Here is a 20,104-nt window from a genome sequence, read left to right as displayed (position 1 = left end):
CTGGCGACAGTCAGGCGTACTTTTAAGTTACTGGTAATTTCTGGCACTTTTGCACTGGTTAATTCAATTTTTCACTTGTACTTTCCTAGTGCTTGTTCCCCACCTTCCCCTCCACACCTCCTAGCCATTGCCCACTACAGCTTTTTCTAATCCCCAACTTCCCACGTCTCTGCCAGCCCCTCTCACCTCCACTTATGAAGGGTGAAGCGTCAATGGCAAGGCCATTTGCACCAGGAACTGCGCCACTGATAACGTGCAGCAGAACTCCGTCCCCTGTACTCGGGACACAACAACTGCGGCTCCGCATCGCCTTGCTCCACAACAGGACCTTTCACCTGCATCTGCTGGCAGGTCACATCCACCCCAGCACTGACCGCCATCGCAGCAACCAGCGACACGCCAGTCCCGTCAGCCAAGACTTCCCTGGAACAACGCAGGTGTCTCCTGATCAACACCAGATCGCTCTGAAACACGCCATCAAAATCAGGGACTCCATCTTCTCCCTTGCCCCGACGTGACCTACGTGACTACTTTGATCCCCAACCCACCAACCTCCTCAACATTCCATCGACCACACACTCACCGCATAGGAACAAATCACCACATCAAGTACCACTACTCTAATGAACTCCATCCACTCTGGAGCACCCACTGACTCATGCCCCCACTGACTTTTAACCTCAGAAGAGACCAGATCAGCCACCAGATCACCACTATCCTCAACGCCTCCATCACCACAGCCACCTTTCCTGACGCATGGAAACATGCAGAGGTGCGAATCCTCCTCATGAAACCCTCTGCAGACCCCCTTAATTTCCCAAACTACGTCCCATATCAATGCTCCTGTTTCACGCCAAAGTCCTGGTTATGCCCATCAACCTTCAACTAACCAAACACCTGGAAAAAACAACCTGCTGGACAAGGGTCCAGCAGGTTGTTTTTTCCAGGTGTTCGTGAGTTTCCAGTTTTTCAGAGCCAGTCACAGCACTGAGATAGCCCTGATCACCGCAACAGAATACTTCCGCATCCTACTTCACAGAGGAGAATCAGCCACCCTGATCCTGTTCGACCTCTCTACAGCTTTCGGTTCTGACTCCCACCACACACTCATCGATTCACTGCGCCAGATCGGTGTCGGACGATGCGCTCAGATGGATGGCATAATTTCTCACGGGTGCACCCAGAGAACCTGTCTCCCTCCCTTCATCTCACAACCCAAGCACACCATCTGCGGCATCCCTCAAGGCTGATCCCGCAATACAACCCTCTTCAACATCTACATGACACCACTTGCTGACATTTCCAGATCCCACATAAACATAATTTCCTACGGCGACGATACTCAGCTCGTCCTCTTGCTGTCGGCAGACCCAACCTCAACGAAGGCCAACTTCCAGAACTGTATGAAGAACACCTCAACCTGGATGAAGAACTGCCTGAAGCTCAACAAGGACAAAACTGAAGTTCTGATCTTCAACAGACATACAGCCCTCTGGAATGACTCCTGGTTGCCATCGGAACTCTGACCCAACCCCACTCCGAAAGACCACCCACAACGTTTGTATTATCCTGGACAGCGAACTCTCCATGCTCAGCTTACTTTCATACACAGCATGCTCCGTAAAGTCTCCAATTGGCTACCCATCAGCACCAGGGAAACAGTGACAGAAGCCCGCATCTTCAGCCAGCTGGACTACGGCAGCGCACTCTATGCAGCCTCCAGCACGAAACTCATAAAAAGACTCTAAACAATCTAGAACGCAGCAGCCAGACTGATCCTCAACCTGCCCTAGAGGACCCACATCTCCCACTGGCTGACTGTCCAGAAGAGATGTCAATTAAAGCTTCTGACGCACGCCTACAAAGCCCTCCCCTGCCAACGACCCGCTTACATGAACCACTGCCTGAATTTTCACTGACCTCCCAGGAACACCGGCTCTGCTCACCTAACCTTCGTACAGATACCACCCATCTGCCGCTGCCGTTCCAGAGGATGATCCTTCTCCACCTCACTGCCATGTCCTGGAGCACCCTTCTGCACCTCTCTGCACTTAATCCTCGCTGACCACCTTCAGGAAGGGATTCAAAACCTACTTTTTGGATGACACCCGCAGCACAGCGCCTAGATACCCTCTTGGGTGATAATCTGTTATATATAAATACTGCTTGATTAATTGAAGCAATGTATCATTAGGGGGGGTAGTTATTTAATTATCTGATGAATTCTGTGGAGTCAGTCAAGTGTTGCTGCATTTGTGTAAGTTTTGTTTGATGGCGAATATCCATGTGATTCTTTACTCATCTGAGAAGATGGATTAGAGTGAGTGTGATAGCATAGGATTTTCTGAGTGCAGGAAAGTGCACCTTTTAGTCATGATCACCACCATGTTTTGCCACAGTCAGTGTTTTTTTTTTTTGCCTGATGTGTACCAGGTCCCAACTAACAAGGCCCAAGTTCCAGTGCTCCTTTCCTAAAAGCAAGGTAAACTGGTCTTGTAAAAGTGGCACACCCCTGTAAGTCCCTAGTAAGTGGTACTCCTGGTACCTAGAGCATGGAGGGTCTCGAAGGGCTGCAGCATGTATTATGCCACCCAAAGGAACCCCATATGAATTGCAAAAAGGCTGCCATTACTTACTGCATGACATAGTGCGAACCATGTTTGAAAACATGACATCAAAGAACACTACTGAGTTTAGGCTTCCCAACAGAAAGGCCAAGTCTTGAACAAGTAAAGAAGTTACCAAATGCCAATACTGCTTCCTTATTCTAACATCACACTCCTACCACTCATTCAGAAGCAGGCTGAAATTTGGAACACTAATGTAAGTCTGGCTCTATTATCAAACAAGTTTGCTCTCCCCGATGAATACAAGGAAGGGCATTTTTGTGTTTATAATGTCAACTATGGCTAGGTCTAGAGATGGGGATTAAAAAGTTTCCCTAAAAAAATAGGGTGGATGGGTTATGTGTAGTGAATGTATGGAAGAGAAGAGTGTGGAAAGATGAGACAAGAATAAATGGTAAAAAGCTGAATGAGAATCCTAGGTGTGTTATGAATGAGTGGTAGGAGTGTGATGTTAGAATAGGGTAAAAAGAAAGAAGTAATGAGTACACTTTGATATGTTTTGAAAAATTCAATAAAAAAATAAGATTTGTTTCTGACAGAAAAAGGAGTCTGTAGTTCAAGTTGCTCTTTCAATAGGATTATGCAGAAGAAAGAGTTCAACTAGGAAGCAGCATTGGCATTTGGTAAGTTCTTTACTTGAAGACATGGCACACTTGTGTGCCGTGTCAAGTCAGTCACTGAAGGCAATATATGTAAGTCACGCCTAAAGCAGGCCTTGTAGCCCTAAAGCAGGGTGCATTATATTGCATGTGAGGGCGTAGTTGCATGAGCATATTTTCCCAAAAACCAAGCCTGCTCTGGACGAAGGTGTTCACACCTCTTCCAGTAGGATGGCTAGTGATTTAGCATATCCAGTCCAGGGGCTTTAAAGTCCTGTCGCCTTTGAAATTTGACCCCGGCTTGCCCAAGACCCAGGAGATGTCACCTCCTGCCCTGAGGCCCATTTGGCTCCAGGACAGACAGAAAATTAGCTATGCAAGTAAGTGTGTTACACCCCCAGCCTAGTCGTACCCGTAAGGCGGGCTACCTGATGTGCTCCAGAAAAGAAGGGTTCCACAAACTTGTTTTTGTTGGAATTGGGAACTCTGGGACATGGTTATGTCTGCTCCACACAGTAAGTGGTCATATAGGGGACGTAGTTGCCCAAGGAGTTAGTAGCACGTTGGCTACTACCCTTCCCTTAATGCCCCTAAATGCAGTATTTAGGTGGCCCACTGACACCAAGAACTCATATGCTTCTACCTGAAAGAAGGACTAAGAAGATCCGAAGACTCCAGCACTATGGGCAAGCTGTGGACTTTGGCATCAAACCCTGCCTGCGCCTGTCCAGATTGAGGCAAAGACCCGACTCTTCCTGCAGCCATGCATCCTCTCAGAGAATGAAGGGCTTCTAGTACTTAGTCAACCGGACAGTATCTCCCTTGAAGTGGCCAAGCCTCTTCCCTGCAGGCACTGACCGCTTCCCGATGTGCTGACTGTAAGAAAGTTCCCTCTTTCTGCATTTTTGCCCCCACTTTTTGCTGAACTGCTGATGTACTTTGGCTGAGTGTGCCCTGGGCTCCTGCCAATCAGGTCCCCAGGGCCTATGTTCTTTCCCGAAGACTGCATTGAAGACAAAACCCAATTGGCACTCTCTGACCACAGGTCATCCCCTGGTAAATGGTACTACAGGTACCCAGGGCACTGTGACAAGGAAAGGCCTCTAAGGGCTGCAGTACTGATTGTCCCATCCTTAGAGGCCCTGTACCCTTACACTCACACACTGCCTTTGCAGGCTGCATGTTTTGGTGCAGAAGAAAGGAAAGTCTCGCATGGCACACATCCCTATGTGCCATGCCTACAACCCACTGCCCAGGCATACATCAGCTACCCCTCTAGCTGGGTGCACTATACCAGTGGTGAGGTTACAGGTGCATGAGCCCTGTACCCCTACAGTGTCTAAGCCGATTCTTAGACCTGGTAAGTGTAGTAATGCCATTAAGAGTATATGGTGCCGGGAGTTTGTCATTACAAACTCCACAGTACCATAATGGCTTTTCTGAAAACTGAGAAGGTTGGTATCCCACTTCTCAGCACATTAAAACCACACTGATGCCAGTGTGGGTTTTAATAGAAAATGCACACAGTGGGCATCTTAGAGATGCCCCCTGAAAAACGACCTAACACTAGTGTCCAGGCTGCGTGGCTGCTCCCCAGCTGCCTCCACGAAACATGTTTCTCGACCCCTGGGTTGAGAGCCTGCTGCTCTCTGAGGTCTAAAACAATGCGCATCCTGGGACGAGGTGCCAAGCCTTCTCCCCCAGGATGGGCAGTGTGAGAAAGTGCCATCTTTATTGCCTTGGTATACCCCCACTTTTTTCTGAACTGCTGATGTGTTTTGACTGAGTGTGCCCTGGGTTCCTGCCAACCAGGTACCCAGGGCCTGTGTTCCTTCCCTAAAACTGTGCTGAAACTAGAAACCCAATTGGCATCTCTAGCCATCTGTCAGCTCCTAGTAAATGGTACCCTAGGTACCCAGAGCATGGTGACCAGAGAAGACCCCGGAGGGCTGTAGCACGTATTGTGCCACCCTCAGGGGCCCTGTACCCTGGCACCCACACACAGAACTAAACCAAGAGTTGACATGGCACACATCACTGTGTGCCATGCCCACAGAACCCACTGCCTTGGCATACTTCAGCCACCCCTCTAGCTGAGTGCCCTATGCCAGAGGTGTGGGCACAGGTGCATGAGGCCTGTGCCCCTGCAGTACCAAGGGCAATTCCTGGGCACTGTAAGTGCAGTGATGCCATTAAAAGTATATGGTGCTGGGAGGTTGTCATTACTAACTCTCCAGCAACATAATGGCTACACTGAAGGCTGACAAGTTTGGTACCAAATTTCTCAGCACATTAAACCCGCACTGATGCCGGTGTGTGATTTAATGTGAAATGCACCCGAGGGCATCTTAGAGATGCCCTCTGAAAACCTAACCTCCAATCCACGTCTGGGCTGAGTGGCTGCAGAGACTGCCACACAGCAGACATGTTGCTGGACCCCTGGGTGGAGAGCCCCCCGCTCTCTTGGGCCTGCACCAATGCACGTCCTGGGCGAGGTGCTAGGTCTCCTCCCCCAGGATGGGCAGGGGGAAGCTTCAAAGACATGCCACCTCTGTGAGCTTCTCCAGACCCTTTGCTGTACCCAGCAACAGGCCCCCTTCCAGATCTGACCCCCACTCTGGCGTGAAGACTGGCGGGAAAATCTACGTCAGGAAGGGGGGTGTGCCAACCCCACCCCTCAGGTGGGGGAGACGAGGTAAAGCACGACCCCGTGCTCCGGCCATCTTGTAGATGGGGAGCCCTGCCCAATCCCAGCTAGGCTCCTGCCCCCTCCCACAGGAGAGGAGCAGGAGTACAGCTGGGATTAGGCAGTACAGGGACCCATTGGTCCCTGTCCTTGCCCTACCTGTAACGGCCCTAAATTCAGTATTTAGGGGCTCCCTGAACCTTCCTTCCTCAGATCCCGATACGAAAAGAAGAAAGAAGATCAAGAAGACCCACCGTGCAGCTGCTAACAACAGGACGACAACTGACTTGGCCCCAGCCCTACCGGCCTGTCGATCCTGGAACCTGCTCCTGCGTAATCCCAGCGACTCCTGCTGACAGCAACCTTGGGACACCCAGAGGACCTGCCTGCCTTGACCCTCTCAAAGACTGGGACTCCCATCATCAGAGGCTCTTCTGCAACAACCCACCTGGTGCCAGCCAGGAAGCTCCGGACCAGCCCACTCTGCACCCGCCGAGCCCGGGCATGGCCCAACCGAACCAAGACCACAAGGACGTCCCCCTGGCGACTGCGACCTGAAGTCCAGTGCCCAAAGACCCTCCTTGACTAACCAGGTGACGCTTGCAGACTCAGAACCAGGAGCCACCCCAACCCCGACCAGCTGAGAGTAAGGTTTTCTGACACCCAAAGACACCCCTATACCCTATAGCCCCCTGTGCCTCCCTTTGGGGTACAAACCTGTGCTCTAATATCCCAACTTACCTCTCGAAGTGCTGGTCGCCCTTGGAGAGTCTCTGTCCCCGAGCCTGCAGTCTTTGTTCCTTTTTGACCTTTCCCATTGGATAACGTTGAGCGCCCGACGGCTCAAAAGCCCCCTGCACCCAGCCGCCCGAGTGCTGCTGGCTGTGTCGCAGTTGTCCTATCCTACTCACCTCCCCCTCCCCCCTTGTCCTGCGCAAGTGACCAGGAGCCCAGCTCCCACAGCTGCGTGGCCTGCTAGCCTGCAGCCACCAACCGAAGGCCCCATTTCCCTCATTGGATATCATTGGGCCTAACTACCTCTGCACCCGTCCAGCCCTGTGCTGCTGAGGCTGAACCAACTGTATCTTAGTGACCTTGGGGGAACCCTGAGTCTATGCCTAGAACCATAACTTCACCAGCCAAGTACTCACCTGGAAACCGGTAACCCACTTATCTGCCATTGGATAACATTGACAAATTTTGACTCGGAAATTTTCTGTGTGAAGTTTTGAAAACTGAAAATATTCATAAAAAATCAGCCGAATTCCAAAGTACTCATCTGTGATCAGGGGAGAAGCCACTACTGTACCTTTCAGCCCTGTACTTGAACCACAAAAGTAATCCTTACCGGGTTTACTAGTAATCTGTATTTTCTCCATAGGAACCCATTGTCTGCTTTTCTATGAAATTTCGTCTGTGTCTACTTTTGAAAACTTGAAATATTCTGTAAATACCATACGAAATACTGAAACGCAATTACCTACCTATTTTAAGTTAAGATCCCAGTGCTGTCCCTAGGAGACCAGTGCTGGATTACAAAAGTAACGCGATCATACTTTACCTGCAACTTGAATTTTCTCCCATTGAATAACATTGTCAGATTTACATTAAAAAGTTTCTAAGTGTGAACTTTTAAAACGGCTTTATATTCTTTAAAATTCATTACAGTAACTAAAACGTTTTTGCTAATCTGCTTTCAGCTTAGACCCCAGGACTGAATCTAGGATTTAGACCTGGCCTATTAAAGTAATCTGCACTGTAATTAACTGTACTTTTATGATAATAATCCATTGAGCTCAATGCTAAAGTGTCTAGACTTGTGTTGCCTTCAGCAACCCCTGTACCTATTGTGTTCACATACCATATTGCTTCCTTGCAAAGTAATTGCATGAAAGTATTATACCTAGCAAAGTATATTTTATGCCTGCTGGTTCTAAAAATAAAACAACTATATCTTTGGATATAACAACCATTGGCCTGGAGTTCAGTCTTTGAGTGTGTGAAATCTTTTGCTGACTGAGTGTGTACAACAAATGCTTTGCACTGCCCTCTGGTACTGCCTTACTGCTCGACCAAGCTACCACTTTGGAGAGTAAGGTCATTCCTTACTTTAACCTCTGTTATACATTTGGGGTTTGTGGACTCTATACACACTGTACTTCCTTATTTTCCAGTATATATATAGAGCAACTTTCTCACAGGCAGTGTCCACGAAAGGAAATCTTCAAAGGCTTGCTGCCTTTGTGAGCTTCCCCATGCATTTTGCTGCTCCCAGCAACTGGTCTCCACCGGTTCTGACCCCCACTTTGGGTGGGAGAACCAGCGGGGAAACTAAGTGAGGAAGGGAGGTGTGCCCACCTTTACCAACCCACCCCTCAGGTGGGGGAGGCAAGGTGAAGCACAACTCTGTCATCGCCATCTTGCAGATGGGGGACCCAGCCAACCAGAGTGAGGCATATGCCCCCATCCCACTGTAAGGTGGCATATTAGGGGGTGTATCCACCCTAAGGAAGGGACCCATTGGTCCCAACCTTTTACTTACCTGTAACTCCCCTATAAATAGTATTTAGGGGCACACCTGAACCTTGCCTTCTCGGACTACCAACAGCGAAGAAGATTAGAAGGACCGAATAGCCATGCTGAAGCTAAGAAGAGGACGCCCACTGACTTGACCCCAGCCCTAGCATCCTTTTCCTTCCTCAAACCTGCAGAATCGAAACTCCGGTGTGTTCTGCAGCCAGCAACCTCGAGAACCCAAAGGACCTGCCTTCCAAAGAAAAGACTTTGTCTCCCGTGAACACTGGATTTGCTCACCAACAGACTCTGGCTCCGGCCAAATCTGCGAGTCTGCACCCGACGCTCACGGCCTGAGTTTGAGTGGCCCAACACCATAAGGAGGTCTCTCCCCTGCGATTCTAACCTTGAAATCTGGTAAGAGAAACCAGACGCCTATAGACACTCCTACACCCGAGGCCCACAGCCTTGGATGGCCCAACCGACTGCATCCCCAGGTATCCAACTTACCTCTCCAGCCGGTGGTCACATCCAGAAGATCTTTGCCCCAAGCCTGCAGTCTTTGTTGAAACCAGAGTCTCCATTGCAATTAGCAGGGCACCTTATGCCAAACGAGCACCCTGCACCCAGCCCCCGCTGCAGCTGCCCCTTATGTGTTAAACAGGATCCCCCTTTGCCCTGAGCCTAATAGGAGCTTTGCTACCACAACCAAGTGGCCTTCTTGTTAGCAGCCACCAACCTGCGGCCCCCTATCCCCCATTGGATAACATTGGTCCTCAGCACTCTGCATCCGGCCGCCCTAGTGCCACTGAGGGTGTAACAAGAGTGCATCCGTGACTCTTGTTAAACTCCAGAAACTCAACCCCCCAAGGTAACCGTTAAGTTAATTTCTCACCAAGGAACCTATTGACTGTTTTTCTCTGTAAAATGTTCTAAGTGTGGAGTTGATTTGTATGAAAAACCTGAAAAAGCACAATTTTGCAACACAGTTTTTACTTACCTTTTCGCCTGGAAATGTCCCAGTGTGATATCTAGGCACATTACACTGAGTAGAAAAAGTAATCTAAAAAGTAATCTGTACAGTATTTCAATACCTTGATTTACCTGTATTTCAAACAACTCTCATTCACTTGTAAACACTGCATAATATTTAGCAAAGCATTTATTTCACTTACCTGTGCCGTGCTTGAGTGGTTTCTAGAAATACAATCACTTAACCTTATTTTCATACAAACAAAATTGGTCTAAGTACAGTCTGAGTGTGTGACATCATTTGCTGATGGAGGTGTACAACTAATGCTTAAAACTACCCTCTGATAAAGCCTTACTGCTCGCCCACATTACCAGAAATAGAGAGTAAGTTGCTATCTACTTTTACCTCTGCCTTCCTTAGGGGTTCCACTGGGCTCTGTGCACACTATACCTCATTTTGGTATAGTATATACAGAGCCAGCTTCCTACACTGACCACCGTGTTCACCAACGCAACAGCAGTCTAGGAGAAGATTCCTAAAGATTCCTTTGTTCAGCCATATCTCTCCAGAAAGTTTCAAGACGCTAGACCCTCCAGCACCAGGCTACCAGAGCCCTTGAAACAGTCAAAGCTTGTTCAGTGTCCAGCCCGGACACCAACACCGGCAAGACAGACCTACCGACGTGGGATGTCCACATCAGAGAGGCTATTGTTGAGTTCCCCTGTTGTCCTGTTTAGTCCCTAACTCCAGGTCAACTTAAGAAGTGAAAGCCTCCAAGGCAAGTGACCTGATGGACAAAACACCTCTGCACCAGAGGCCGAGCCTATTGACAGTGCACCCTTGCTCCAGCGACCCTCTGGAAATGAGCCCCCCCCTGTTCCCCCTGCCCCCCTTTGGGTTCTGCCAGACTGGTCCCCCAGTCCCCATTGCAGGCTTTTTCTTTTTGCAGGTTTCACTATTGTCTTCAGTTGTAGTTTACAAGGCTACCCTTGCAACCGGCACCTCTGCACTAGGACAGGTAAACCAAAACTGCTGGTGTTTTTAAGGACCTTGGCCCCAACTTTAAGACCAGAAGACCAACCTTTTAACTCGATTGCATGTATTCCTATGAAGGCATTATATGTTTGTCCCATACGATAACATGCAGTAGACAAAAAGGAGCTTCGAGGGAAAAACGGTCATTGGTCGCCCTCCACTCAATTATATATTTCCAAAACAAGACCTAGACCGACCAGGCATATAAAAATCAATCAGTAGCTGGTGCACCATCAACTGCAAAAACCTTTTGCACAATACTCCTCTCTTTTAATTGTTGAGGTAGGAGGTACATCCAAAGTATGCCATAGTATAAAAACAACTGCCCAAACCCTAGAGAAAACAGTAAACAGTTGTGAGACAACAGATAACACACACCTATGTTCCTAAATAGGTAAATGAAGAGAGGTAGAAAAAGTGTGTGTGAGCGAGATGGCGCCTCACGGGCGAACCACCAACGGGAACCTGGCAGGTACTCATCAGGATTGCCCTGATCTCATCATTGGCACCATAAAGCTCGAAAGAAAGATAAGTGTCCACAAAACAGTGTTTGTGAGGGAATGAGTGTGTGGGATAAAACAAACAACCACTAAACGTGTGAACAAACGAGTACGTAAAAGACCACAAGCAGCACAGAACTTATCTTTATTCTGTTACTTTCGTATTGGTCATGGGATGTAAAAATGTGAGAATGGCTAATCCCTATCTAGCCATACTCCACTTGCTGACATGTTTCATTGCCACTTCCATCTCAGGCAATTTCTTCAGGGCGTCACAGATTTTTGAGCCACTGCATGAGGACAAACATTGTCTTCACAACTGAAAAACAAATAAAAATATAAAAACGCACACATATGGTTTGTCATCCTGTTCAAGTGTGGAAGCCAACTAGTAAGAGGCTTCAGAGCGTGAGTAAGTCACAGACCACAAACAACATCCAGCTATTTACCACTTGGGCTCATACCAGTCGCGAGGTCCAAACCAAAATTGGTTTCAGGGTGACTCCAGATGTAAGTCACTCTTCTTTCCGCAATTTTGCTATAAAAAATATAGAGCAGTTTGTGATTTATAATCTCTATGCACTTTTAATTGTAACCCACCTTCAAAAATGGAGACCCCTAGCAACATCCTGCATTCTCCCACTATGTCCTTGTAAATTTGTAGGGTAGAAGGGAGGTCAATTGGACAATGCCGTTTAGAGACTCGTGCAGACAACACCCACATAGCTAACTCAAAGGTATCAACTATGTATAAACTCGTTTCACTGAAGTGTCTACTAAACGCACAGAAACGGTGCTCGTCACCCTGGGCCATTAGGCAGAGTATTTGTTATTTTTACAGTTTCGAACACCCATATGCCTACTCGAAAAAAATTGTAATCTTTACGTGTATCGAAAAGATCGTTTGTCCATAATTCCAGCATGATATACAACATATGCGGCCACTTTTATTAAAATACTTTTCATTTGGTGAGGTTCTTTAAACTAAACAAATAAGCTTAACTGCCCCTGTCAGGAAAGCTATCACAGACTCGGGCCCCTAGACCAGTGTCCCAATCGGGCTGTCACACAAACGGGCCATAGGAACTGTATCTTACCGGTAAAAGGGAAACAGCGTTCTCTCAGCACTCGCGAATGCCAGGTGCACCCTGCTCGGGGTAGAAATAGTCCCTGCAGAATGCAAACACTCGCGAAATATCGCGTGACTACGGGTCCACCATCTTGGAGAAGGCTGAGATCCCTGCAGAATACAAAACACTTGCGAAATATCGCGTGACCACGGGTCCACCATCTTGGAAAAGGCTGAGATCCATACACCTCAAAGGGGCCCACGAGATCGTACAATGGGACCTGAGTACTGTTACAAAATCAAACAAAGGGGAAAAATGACCATATTTAAAAATCTTCTTTATTAAAGTGGTAGCAATTCCTACTTGACCCCAAACAAACCTTTAGGCAATGGGGAGAAGCCCGATTGATGTAAAGTTGGCACGGATACATCATCTTCAAACCAGTGTTATTAAAAAAGGGGCGATGTATACATAATAAAGTGGGAGAGATGTATAATAACCACTTTATTTACACGCGTCAGATTTTAGAAGTCAAATAATATACACATATAGAGCAGTGTACTAGAACATGCAAATTTCTGTCAATACACTAAAGGAAAATGGTCCAAAGTGAAACACACAGATGTTATAATAGTATTACTGAGTGGATGATGTATCGCACTGGAAATGGAATGATGGCCATTAATGCACCTTGTTCCATTCCAAAAGTCCATTCAGACCTATCTGTTCACATTTTTCTTGGTAGATCCATCTTGCTTCCTTGGTAGTAAGCAGCCGCTCTACCATTCCAGAGTCGCCTATAACTTTTTCTAGTACCACCCACTTGAAAGAGTGTTTGTTGGTGTGGCAGTGTTGAACCAATTTGGTGGTAAGTTTCCCTGCCCTGATAGCGCTGAGATGTTCTTGTATCCGCGTTTTAATTTTTCGTATGGTAAGTCCAATGTACTGTAAACCACATTCGCACTCAAGTCTATATACCACGGTGGTGGTATTGCAATTGCTGAACTGGGTTAAGAACCATTTTCTGCCTGATTGCAAAGTGACCACAGATGTCTTCGATGTTAAAGGACAGACCGAACATCCCCCACAGGGAAAATGTCCATTGGGGATTGTGCTGTTTTTAGACTTATTTTTGTCCTGCGCCCTGGTGTGGACAAGCTTGTCCTTAAGGTTACTTGAACGCTTGAAGGCAAACCTGGGCGGTGGCATTTTGAAATCTCCGCTGGACAGCAAGGACCAGTGCTTGCGTATAGATACCCTTATTTTCATGGCTAACGGATCGAAGGTCATAACCACAGGGAGACAATCACTTTTTTCTTTATGGTTAACTTCAAGGAGGGCACTTCTGGGTGTATTCAGAGCACGTTTCCTAGCTTGTTTTATGATCTTATCTGGGTAATTCCTCTTCTAAAATTTCTCACACAGGACTTGTGCCTGGTCCTTGTATATTTCTGTGGTGGAGCAGTTCCTGCGGTATCTGAGAAACTGACCCACCGGCAGATTGTCTCTTAAGGCCAGAGAGTTCCTGTCGGTGGGTTTATGATGAACACTGGTGGCAAGCCCACCATTACTGGCTGCAATGTCTAAATCAAGGTAAACTGCCGATTCTCAACTGTAAGACCACGTGAATCGCAGACATTGGTCTTGTGCATTGAGCCAGTTAAGGAATTCTAGGAGTCTGGCTTCCTCCCCAGCCCAAACACAGAGCACGTCGTCTATATATCTCCTCCAGACGATAACATTACTGCATTCGAAGCTCATGCCTCAAATCTGACAGCTTTATTTTCTCGGTTTCCGAAAATCGCTAACTTCGAAAAATACTTACCTGATCTCGAAGAACTTGGTGTCTAAATTAATATGAAAATCTGTTCTTTTCCTAAATTGATCTCTAGTTTCTTCGAGTGTGTGTCTCATGTATTGACTGTGTAAAACAAATTAACACTGCCTCTGATAAGTCAAAGCTACTCACCTGCACTACCACAAAGAGCATTTGGGATTATTAATTTAAGCCCTGATAGCCGATAGCTGCCGACTGGACTGTCTAGTATACCTCATTTTGGTACACTACACAAAATACCAGCTTCCTACACTGAGAAGATGAAAGTCTGGCAGTCTTTCTCTAGGTGTTATGGATATTGGGTCTGTGGTGATCAGAACGTTAGAGGTGTATATAAATACTGTTTGCATGCTATAGAGGCTCAAGTGGGCACGTTCTCTACTCATTTAGCCATGTTATTCCTGAACAGTATTCGGCTGTGCTAAGGGATGACCTCGTCATGCTGAAACCGACCTACTCTCCTAAGCCATTCAACCTACCTAATGTATTTCCTTTGTTTACACCTTTATTTGTTGTTCCCCTACTTTATTAATGCTTTTTGATCTTTTTGTCCCTGTCCACGTTTATGCACCCACTTCTATGCAACTGTGATCTGAGTGTGTGTGTCTCACCACCACAGAGGCAGATTGTACCTATATTTCTTAATCTGAATCCTTGTCGAAGAATGTTTCTGGTCGTAAGATTTTATTATTTAATTGTGGAAATGCGAGTCAAAGTCTCGGTGAACAAATATCAAACCTGTAGAATCCTTTACTTAATCATTATAATTCATGTCATTTGAGAGTATCTTTTATTTTTTGTAGTTTTGGCACCAGTAACTTCTGATCATATTACTGATTGCTAAATGCGTCCTGCTTTATTTCCCCAGATGGCTTGATGTGTCTCCTTCGGGACATGGGCAAAGGTTATTTAGCTTTGTGTTCGTACAACTGTAAAGAAGCAATCAGTATTTTGAGCCATTTGCCTTCTCACCACTACAATACCGGTTGGGTGTTGTGCCAAGTTGGGAGAGCCTACTTCGAGATGTCCGAGTATATGCAGGTAATTATCCAGAGTACTGATTTTTGCATTATGAGCAAATAATTGTAATGTACGCTCTAAATTGATAATCAAGCAAAAGAACATCAAATAAATGTTCAGTCTATTCTCTTTTGGATATGCAGAAGCAGGCGTTTCTCTTTTGCTGGAACCCTAAGAAGTCATTATTTAGGATTCAACTAACTAAACCAGTTTAAAATAGAAACTTACAATTCACATCCTTTTGTAACCTGGTTGCACAAGTCCTTGAGTATTGTGCCTTACTACATCGTAGGATATTCACAGATGGTCATTAAGGAAGAATGTTCCCTTCCACACGCAGGAACCCTGTAACAGTTGCATCTGAATGAGTCAATCTGTAATTGGAGGTACTCACTTCCTGAGAGGTGGCATCTGACCATGTACACTTTCATTCCACTATATTTTATAGTATGAGACGATATGAAGCTTCTATCTTCTCCCCCACTCTAAAAGGCCCCAAATTACTTCTGCTCTTCAGGGAATGTGTGAGGTATTCACCCTCAATATGCTCTTTAAGTAGGGGGCAGAAAGCCCTCTAGACACAGTGTTTATTTTATTTACAAATGGACATGCAGGCTTACCAGTCTATGCAATGGGTAATACCCCCACTACACTCATAGAGTTTCTGCATACAGGGGGGGCAGATTTACATCCTCTTCCCCCATCTACCCATAGGGGTGAAAGGTCAGAAAGACCCCTGGAAGCCAATGATGTGTATTTTTTTTAATGCTGTAGAGATCATCCCATCTTGGCATCAGGTTGCGCACAAATGTAGCCTGGATACCTTTTGTGGGAAAAAAACCTGCCACAAACATCAAAAAAAGGGCTCCGTACTTAAGGTATAAATAAAGCTGCTGCGGCCAATGACCACATTTCAGCATGGGGTTGGTTGTGAGGGGTGTACATTGACAAATTGTGATTTGCAGTGCAGCATCTTATCCCCTTTTAAGGAGATATCATGTCCAAATTACTCAAAACATGCTTAAATTTTATGTATCTGAAATACAAAAAGCTAAAACAGCAACTACTGAAGTAAGTGAGAATATTCTGAGAACCCTTTATCAAGCTTCATAGCTACAAGGTAACCTAGAATCGTCTGATGTATGCCATTGGTCCTCTGCTCCAAGGCCCAGGAGACCAGTGCAGAGGTATCTTTAAGTGTCTGGTTTTCTTACTGGGAGCAGTCGCAGTGAAGGAGCCAGCGGTCAGAAACTGCAGGCGATGTGTGAGAGTTCACTGGCAGGGTGAAACCACAGTGGACTCTGTCTCTGGAGAGCTCGGGGACAACGATGACACTGTTGGCTCACTTCAACTATGCTTGAGCGATGGGTGCAGTGGTGTCTTCAAACATCTGGTTGCTTCAGTCACAAAGTCCTCACAGGATACTTTGGTTGTCTGCAGGATATATGGAAGCAGGTCCGCTACTTCTCAGAAGGTCTTGGTTCCTGGGTGAAGTGCTGGCAGGTGCCCCAGGCTTTGGGGACTCAGCAGCTGCGCAACAAGTAGACTTTAGACACATTGGTCGAAGTCTGCAGGCAGGCCGTCCGGTTTAGCACCAGGTCAGTTGCTGGGTTTTCAGTTTTTGCAGGGTGCAACCCTCCTCGTCCTTTTGTCTTTCAGGATTACCGGATCGTTTTTTTTTTTTTGCCAGGGGCTTCCCTAAATACTGAATTTGGAGGCATTAGGGAAGTGTAGGGTAGAAACCAATGGACTACTTATTCTTGGGGTCACTGTGCCCCCTATATGACCACTTCCTGTGGGAAATTGACATAATCTTGTTCCTAAGTGTGCCAATACAACAATGGCCACTTTTGAAAAGTCATTACCACATCAGGCCACTATAGGGGTGGTACTATCCTGGGGGCAGACATGCCTTCCTGACTAGCTAATTACCTGCCTCTCCAGGGCTCTGGATAAAATGTGAATCGGCCTCTTCTCTTGTGAGGTGAGCCAGATTCGTATTTCAAAGGAAGCTTCTTTGAAACTTGCTGGCCTCGGAGTGCTAATCAGTAGGTCATCCTGAGGCAGGGGGTTTAAACGTCTTCCTGTGCAGACTTTTGTTTCTGACCTCCTGAGAAGAAAAGGCCCTAACCCTGGGAGGTCAGAAATCTTTCTCGGGTGGCAGGCTGGCAGAGACCAGCCAGCCAACACACTAGAGGCTGGTTGGTTTTCAGGGGTCACCTCCAAGGTGCCCTCTGGGTGCATGTATCAATAAAGCCAACACTAGAATCAGTGTGCGTTTATCAAAACAAGGTGATCTGAAAGAAACCGGTTAGTATTAGATTCCTTACCTTAGAATATCCCCAGGCGTCAGACTGGGTCCGTAAATTTTTTACGATCCCTTTTGATCATTTTTCTTGAGTCTTCGACTCCGGACGGTGCCGATAGGGATGCCAGGTTTCAAGCCTTGTGAGGATTGCGACCGTCGGTGTCTCCACTGTCTCTGCGTCGACCACGACGACAAGACCTGCTCCGACTGCCGGGCCCTGACTTCGAAAGCTAAGCGGGAGAGGTCCCGCAAGCGGCTCGAACTTCGGCAGTCGGCCCCGCGCCGCGAGAGGTCCCGGTCCGGACGGAGGTTGAGGGACTGGTCGCGGGGTCGGAGCCATCAGAGCTCCGGGAGTCGACATCACTCCTCCGGGTCGAAGTCGTCAGGTAAGCACAAGAAGTCAAAGAGACTTCATCGCTCTTCCGACTCCCCCGCGACGCGGCCGGGGGTTCGGGTGATACCGCCACACTCTGTCGGAGTCGCGGGCGTCGCGGCCTGCCCCACACCCTCCGGTCCCTGGGCAGCAAGCGACGCCGGAGGAGATCGAGCGCTTCCTCATGGCCATGAGGTCCCTCGCTCCGACGCGCTCCGCGGCGCCTTCGGGCCCAGCGGACCTGTCTGGGGGTCCTAGCGGGTCGGGTGCGTCGGCCCCGACGCCGGCGGGTGCTTCGGCCCGACTACGCCGGCGCCTTCGGGCCTTGCGCCGCAGTATCCCACTGGATCAGCTTCTGGATCCGGATCGTCGCCGGTCGACCTGACGACCTCGCCGGCGCCGGTACCCCAGGTGTCACCTCCGACGCCGTCCCCGATACCTCCCTGGATCCGGTTCCGGCGTCGGAACGGCGCCGCTGGGCGCCGCTTTCGACGCCGCTTGGGGAGTTTTACTTCAACGAGCCGGCCTCATCTTTTGGCAACCCTGATTATCTGGGGATGGGTGATGAGGAGTATTGGGAGGGGTCTGAAGACCCTCTGACATGTGAGTCAGTCCCAGGAGGACTGGACAGGTGGACTTGGGGATGCCAGTGGTCTGGACACCTCGCCAGACACTGGTTTTGTCTCACCTCCTACCGTGGCTTCAGAGGATGGGGCAACCTACAGTGTGGTGTTGACGCGGGCCTTGAGCTCCCCGTCGTGGCCGTGAGGACAAACCTCCTCGCTGAAGTCCTTAAACCGCAGTCAAGCTCGGCTGAGCCTCCGCTGCCGTTTAATGAGGCCTTGACTGACGTTCTTTTGGGCACTTGGTCCAGGCCCGCTACTGGTTCGCCTGTACATAGGAACGTGGCCAGACGCCACCACCCGGCCCCGGGCGACCCATGTTTCCTGTCCACCAACCCCACCCCCAAGAGCCTGGTCATCCAGGCCTCCAATTCCCAGTCCGCATTCACGTCAGCTCCGCCGGACAGGGAATCCAAGAGGTATTAGCAGTACGGCAAGAAGGTATTCTCCTCCCTGAGTCTGAGACTGCGGTCTTCCAACACAGCATGCCTCTTGGGACGCTACACCCACTCTCTGTGGGACACGGTCGCGGAAGTGCTGCCTGAGTGCCCGTTGGAGGTACGGGCCAAACTCTGCCAAGCCCTTGTGGAAGGCCGGGATGCGGCACGGTATTCTATCTGGTGTGGGCTGGATACCACCGACTCGCTGGGCAGAGCGATGGCAACGACGGTGGCGATTCGTCGCCATGCCTGTTTGAGGTCCGCCAACTTTTTGGCCGATGTCCAGAATACACTCATGGACATGCCAATTGATGGCCGTCGCCTTTTTGGCGACAAGGCAGACCATGCGCTTGAGCGCTTTAAGGACTCCAGGGCTACGGCCAAGTCCTTGGGCCTCTCGGCCCCGCACCAGCAAACTGGTGCCTTTCGTGGACAAAGAAGGGGCGCCCCCACACGTGCTGCCAGCCACGCATCGCAGACTAACATCCAACGCGTGGCGGCCGTGGAAACCGCCGTGGCAGCAGTCGGGGACAGTGGCGAGGCCAGTCCACACCTTCCCCCGCAGCATCCGCCTCAAAACCATCCTATTCCGTGCTTTCAGGCCCATGTGACGCCAGTGGGGGGCAGGGTTCGCCATCACTTCCACCACTGGCGCACTGTCACATTGGACAGGTGGGTCCTGCAAATCGTCCGAAGGGGCTACTCCCTCCCCTTCGAGGCGACCCCTCAAGCCATGCCACCGCAATACCAACGCGTATCGGGGGGATCGTTTGCGACTTCTGCAGGAGAAAGTTACGGCCCTCTTGGCCAAGGGGGGCATCGAGCGCGTTCCTGGGCCAGAAGTAGGGTGTGGTTGCTATTCCCACTACTTTCTGGTACCCAAGAAGGGCAAAGGGGGCCTATGCCCTATCTTGGACCTACGGAATGTCAACGGCTTCCTCCGGAAGGAGAAGTTCAAAATGCTGATACTGGCTCAGGTCCTAGCTGCCCTGGACACAGGAGACTGGATGGTAGCGTTGGACTTGCAGGACACTTATTTCCACATCCCTGTCCTGCCGGCCCACCGGCACTGCCTGCGCTTCACGGTAGGCCACGAGCACTTTCAATTTACCGTGTTCCCCTTCGGCCTTACAAGCGCCCCACGGGTGTTCACGAAGGTGATGGCGGTGGTCGCAGCTCATCTGCGCAGGTTAGGGGTTTCCGTCTTCCCCTACCTCGACGACTGGTTGTTGAAGGCGGGATCGCCCCACAGTCTTCAGCCACCTCCAGACAACGGAAGACCTCCTGCACCAGCTGCGGTTTTCCATCAATGTGCCGAAGTCACACCTGTGCCCCTCTCAGAAGCTCCTCTTCATCGGAGCGGTTCTCGACTCAGCGCAGTTTCGGGTTTATCTACCCGAACAGCGGGTCCGGGATATTCAAGCTATGATTACACTCTTTCAGCCTTTATCCCGGATCTCGGTCAGGTTGACGCTGCGGCTTCTGGGGCTGATGGCCTC

General features: G+C 48.9%; 1 protein-coding gene across 1 annotated transcript in view; it reads left to right on the top strand.

Moving 5' to 3' along the window:
* CDC27 (cell division cycle 27) overlaps nucleotides 1-20,104 on the top strand; it is a 533,340-nt gene that overhangs the window by 53,570 nt on the left and 459,666 nt on the right. The window contains exon 2 of the mRNA XM_086950015.1: nucleotides 14,710-14,882. Within this exon, the coding sequence (XP_086806141.1) occupies nucleotides 14,710-14,882 (173 nt within the window). The remainder of the gene's footprint in view (nucleotides 1-14,709; nucleotides 14,883-20,104) is intronic.

This window comes from Lissotriton vulgaris, unplaced genomic scaffold (genome assembly GCF_964263255.1).
Source record: "Lissotriton vulgaris unplaced genomic scaffold, aLisVul1.2 SCAFFOLD_403, whole genome shotgun sequence".
Classification (NCBI taxonomy): domain Eukaryota; kingdom Metazoa; phylum Chordata; class Amphibia; order Caudata; family Salamandridae; genus Lissotriton; species Lissotriton vulgaris.
The sequence above is the reverse complement of the archived record's forward strand: the minus strand, read 5'-3'. Positions and strand labels throughout refer to the sequence as shown.